The following is a 5,494-nucleotide window of genomic DNA, read 5'->3' as shown; positions in this document are numbered from 1 at the left end:
TCATTGACCGTGTCATGGTCGTCATCAATTTTACAACGTCAAGACAGTCATTGACCGTGTCATGGTCGTCATCAATATTACAACGTCAAGACAGTCACTGACCGTGTCATGGTCGTCATCAATTTTACAACGTCAAGACAGTCATTGACCTTGTCATGGTCGTAATCAATATTAGAACGACAAGACAGTCATTGGCCGTGTCATCGTCGCCATCAATTTTCCAACGTCAAGACAGTCATTGGCCCTGTCATGGTCGTCATCAATTTTACAACGTCAAGACAGTCAGTGACCGTGTCATGGTCGTCATCAATTTTACAACGTGAAGACAGTCATTGACCTTGTCGGTCGTGATCAATATTACGTCAAGACAGCCATTGACCTTGTCATGGTCGTCATCAATATCACAACGTCAAGACAGTTACTGAACGTGTCATGGTCGTCATCAATATTACAATGTCAAGACAGTTATTGACCTTGTCATGGTCGTCATCAATTTGACAACGTCATGACAGTCATTGACCTTGTCATGGTCGTCATCAATATTACAACGTCAACGTCAAGACAGTCATTGACCGTGTCATGGTCGTCATCAATTTTACAACGTCAAGACAGTCATTGACCTTGTCATGGTCGTCATCAATATCACAACGTCAAGACAGTCATTGACCGTGTCATGGTCGTCATCAATTTTGCAACGTCAAGGCAGTCATTGACCGTGTCATGGTCGTCATCAATATTACGTCAAGACAGTCATTGACCGTGTCATGGTCGTCATCAATATCACAACGTCAAGACAGTCATTGACCGTGTCATGGTCGTCATCAATATTACAACGTCAAGACAGTCATTGACCTTGTCATGGTCGTCATCAATATCACAACGTCAAGACAGTCATTGACCGTGTCATGGTCGTCATCAATATCAGAACGTCAAGATAGTCATTGACCTTGTCATGGTCGTCATCAATATTACAACGTCAAGATAGTCACTGACCGTGTCATGGTCGTCATGAATATCAGAACGTCAAGACAGGCATTGATCTTGTCATGGTCGTCATCAATTCTTTGCAACGTCAAGACAGTCATTGACCGTGTCATGGGCGTCATCAATTTTACAAGAAGACAGTCATTGACCGTGTCATGGTCGTCATCAATATTACAACGTGAAGACAGTCATTGACCGTGTCATGGTCGTCATCAATTTTGCAACGTCAAGACAGTCACTGACCGTGTCATGGTCGTCATGAATATCACAACGTCAAGACAGTCATTGACCGTGTCATGGACGTCATCAATATCACAACGTCAAGACAGTCACTGACCGTGTCATGGTCGTCATGAATATCAGAACGTCAAGACAGGCATTGATCTTGTCATGGTCGTCATCAATTCTTTGCAACGTCAAGACAGTCATTGACCGTGTCATGGGCGTCATCAATTTTACAAGAAGACAGTCATTGACCGTGTCATGGTCGTCATCAATATTACAACGTCAAGACAGTCATTGACCTTGTCATGGTCGTCATCAATATCACAACGTCAAGACAGTCATTGACCGTGTCATGGTCGTCATCAATATGACAACGTCAAGACAGTCATTGACCGTGTCATGGTCGTCATCAATATCACAACGTCAAGACAGTCATTGACCGTGTCATGGTCGTCATCAATATCACAACGTCAAGACAGTCATTGACCGTGTCATGGTCGTCATCAGTATTACCGCGATCATCAGTGAAAAAGTGCTTGGTCATCACTGAGCAAGTTATAGTCGTCAGTGGGCAGGACATGATCGTCACCAAGTGTGCCATGATCCTCACGGAACATGCCATGATACTCAGTGAAGAAAACAGGATGGGCACAGGGCAAAACCCCACGATCTGTACCATGATCATCAGCGCCATTGTTGTCATTGAGCATATCGTGCTTGTCACGGAATATACCAAAATCAGTGCACATGATAATCAACGAAGAAAACTGGATCGTCACAAGGAGCGCATGACGTCCCCCATCCCCACCACCCCGCCACCCGCGAGCCACAGCTGACAGCACGTGCTCTCTTCCCCCATTCTCCTCCCAACTCCACCCCTCCACCCACCCCAAGTCACGGGGACAGTTTGTACAGCTCCAACACCTCAGGACTGCTACAGCTGTAGGAGGTGGGCGACCTGGTCGTGTCGTTCTCGCTGCTCCCCCCGGCGGCTCCCCACGTGGAGGTGGTGGTGTCCCGCTCGAACAGCGACGACAGCCCCGCGACGCCCGACCCCTCCGGCCCGACCCCGACCCCCCGCCCGTCCGGCGTCACGGGACTCTGAAAGCGCGCGGAGGAGGCGCGCGTGCTGGCCACGGACAGGCTGTAGCGGTAGGCTCTCACGAAGGCCTTGCCCCGCAGGCAGGCGCAAATGGCCAGCTTGAAGCTCTGGCGGAAGTTGTGCGAGAAGAAGGCGTAGATGGCCGGGTTGAGGCAGGAGTTGAAGTAGGACAGAAGAAAGAAGGCCTGACGCATGGGCTTGAGGTATCCGTAGTTGAGGTGGTGCAGGTGGCCCCAGGCCGTGAGCACGTTGTTGGTCAGGATGGGGGCCCAGCACAGCACGAAGAGCAGTACCACCGTCACCAGCATGCCCACTACCTGCAGGGTCAACGTAACACAGTGCATGACATCCCTACAACCTGCACGTACAACACCACACAGTGCATGACATCCCTACAACCTGCACGTGAAACACCACACAGTGCATGGCATCCCTACAACCTGCACGTACAACACCACACAGTGCATGGCATCCCTACAACCTGCACGTGCAACACCACACAGTGCATGACATCCCTACAACCTGCACGTGCAACACCACACAGTGCATGGCATCCATACAACCTGCACGTACAACACCACACAGTGCATGATATCCCTACGACCTGCACGTACAACACCACACAGTGCATGACTTCCCTACAACCTGCACGTGCAACACCACACAGTGCATGGCATCCCTACAACCTGCACGTGCAACACCACACAGTGCATGACATCCCTACAACCTGGACGTGAAACACCAGTGCATGGCATCCCTACAACCTGCACGTACAACACCACACAGTGCATTACATCCCTACAACCTGCACGTGCAACACCACACAGTGCATGGCATCCATACAACCTGCGATACGATACACTGAATAACAATATATAAAAACCCACTGCCATACAAATACATTGCATCACAGTATATAACAATCCTTTGCAATGGCAAACAATGCTGAGCCCACTAGTGACAGTTGCTCTTCTACACAACAGAAGGGAGCTTTCCGAGACTGAGCTCAGGCATGGTATCCAACAGGTCACTTTTCTCGTCTCTCGTCACCTTAACTGTCATTATTGGACCGGGTATATTGCCTGAGGACATGGCCCAGAAAATCCCAGAGTGGATCAATAACCAATCATTTCTTGTTTATCTGCAGACACGACTCTTCCAGCCGCAGACTAGCATAAGAGCTTTCTATTAAGCGGAGACATGCAACAACAGTTCAAGGATTTGGTGACTGCTGACGTACATAGGCCTACTTACAAACAGACAGAAAAGCAACAGACCGCTGAAGAGTTCCGTGGTCATTCTGGATCTTACGCATGCGCATGTTATTTTTACACAAGAATTCGAGCAATTCCACAGGCAATCGACATAGACAAAAGCAGCAAACATGTGCTCTCGTCCATTTCTTCAGTTGATGCCTCCATTGCTACAACCAAACTCTGGTCAATGAAGTGCCATCGTATGAACACACAAAAAAGAGCGAAAATCGAAAAAAAAGCCTGCTGTTTCGCACGTTCTGCCTCTCGCGATCGCCTTTGTTGCTCGAAATTTCGGACAGCCAATCAGCTTCGAGAGCACAGATCATGTGACGCGCCTCTATAAGTCATGCAAGCACGGAACTCTCAAGTGGTCTATTAACAGCCAGTCTTTTAAACAGCCACCGTGGTCAAGTGCAGGAAATAGTTTATGTACATGTTAAGGGCATGTTGAACATTAATTAAACAAAAACCAAAAACAATCCAAATCGTGAGCCACTGCTGTGGATGTTGCACGTTGGCCCAGCGTACCTGTCTTCGAGTTTCCCTCTCCTCCGGCATCTGTTTGACAAACCGCATTTGGCGCACGCGCACACGGCTCTCAATTTTGCTCAGCAACGGTCGGTGGCCGCCACCATTTTCCATCCGGAAGTCGGAGCGACGCCGGTTGAGTTCTGTGGGGGGTGCGATGACCCGTCTGAAATCATCGTCATCGTTATTGTCATTATCATATTCAGTAATTACCATCATCATCATCATCATCATCATCATAACTATCACGACTGGTATTTTCATAACTAGGTATTGACCCAATATGTGTGTAAATCTGACACATTCTCAGTTTGAACGAAAACTGAAGATTACTGACTGACTATGTATTGCATCGTATTATATTGTACTGTACTGTACTGTGCTGTGTCGTGTTGTACTGATGACATTTTTGCTCAGTGTGATATTCGGCTTACTGTCCCCAGGGAGAGCACGTCGCCACAGCCCAGCCGGTAAAAATCCCGGTAGGTAAGTATATACATTGGGAGTTTCGTGAAAGGATTTCTCGTCTCTCCTCGTTAGTCGAAGTGCAGTCATCCGCAGCTGTGGTTCGGCCAATTAGTTTATTGTGCTCATGCTCTAGAAGAAAGGACGGTCATTAGTCAGCCTGTGTAGCGTCCATGTTCGTTTAAAAGTGCCCGAAGTTTAAGACAGTCAGTGGTCTTGAGTTTCCCTTTTAATACTGAGAACACCTGAGATTCAGCTGAGGAACTGACAGAGCGGAAATGGCATCCACGCCTGCAAATATCCCTACGTCTACATGGAAGTTTTCACACACACACGTGTGTGTGTGTGTGTGTGTGTGTGTGTGTGTGTGTGTGTGTGTGTGTGCGCGCGCGCGCGCGTGCATGTATGTGTAATTACGTGCGTTCGTGTATGAGTGTGTATGGATGTATGTCAGCGTGTGCGCGTGTGATATGTATATATATTAAGAAAACAACAACAAATCAACATATATATATTATATACATGTGTGTGTGTGTGTGTGTGTGTGTGTGTGTGTGTGTGTCCACGCTTCACCCCAGCGAGTATATCGGGTGTTCCCCGAAAAAGTGGACCGCTTTTTGACAAGTATTTTCTCAGTGATAGAGAAACCGAATTCATTGAAAAATTCACACAATAACCTTAGGGTATCATCAACAAGTCTGCAAAATATCTAATTGGAAGAAATACGTAACAGAATTTCTGTTTGAAAGAAACAGCTTCGTTTAGTCGTGGAGGAAGATGGAGGCCACACTGAGCATAAACTGAAATAAGAGTTTTCCTCTGACATTGGAGTTTTTGACATGCTGTTTTGAATTTGACAATACTCCCATAATTTGCGTTCGAGCTTATAGATAAACTGCAGACCTGTTGATGATACCCTAAGGTTACTGTGTGA

At 47.3% G+C, this 5,494-nt stretch overlaps 1 protein-coding gene across 1 annotated transcript in view; it reads right to left on the bottom strand.

Moving 5' to 3' along the window:
* Positions 1-2,103: 2,103 nt before the first annotated feature.
* LOC143294560 (somatostatin receptor type 5-like) overlaps positions 2,104-5,494 on the bottom strand; it is a 100,923-nt gene continuing 97,532 nt past the window's right edge. The window contains exons 5-7 of the mRNA XM_076605935.1: positions 4,096-4,261; positions 3,039-3,075; positions 2,104-2,669 (exon numbers count right to left, since the gene is read on the bottom strand). Of these exons, the coding sequence (XP_076462050.1) occupies positions 2,104-2,669; positions 3,039-3,075; positions 4,096-4,261 (769 nt within the window). The remainder of the gene's footprint in view (positions 2,670-3,038; positions 3,076-4,095; positions 4,262-5,494) is intronic.

Source organism: Babylonia areolata, chromosome 20 (assembly GCF_041734735.1).
Source record: "Babylonia areolata isolate BAREFJ2019XMU chromosome 20, ASM4173473v1, whole genome shotgun sequence".
NCBI lineage: Eukaryota > Metazoa > Mollusca > Gastropoda > Neogastropoda > Buccinidae > Babylonia > Babylonia areolata.
This window is presented reverse-complemented; position numbering and strand designations above follow the sequence as displayed.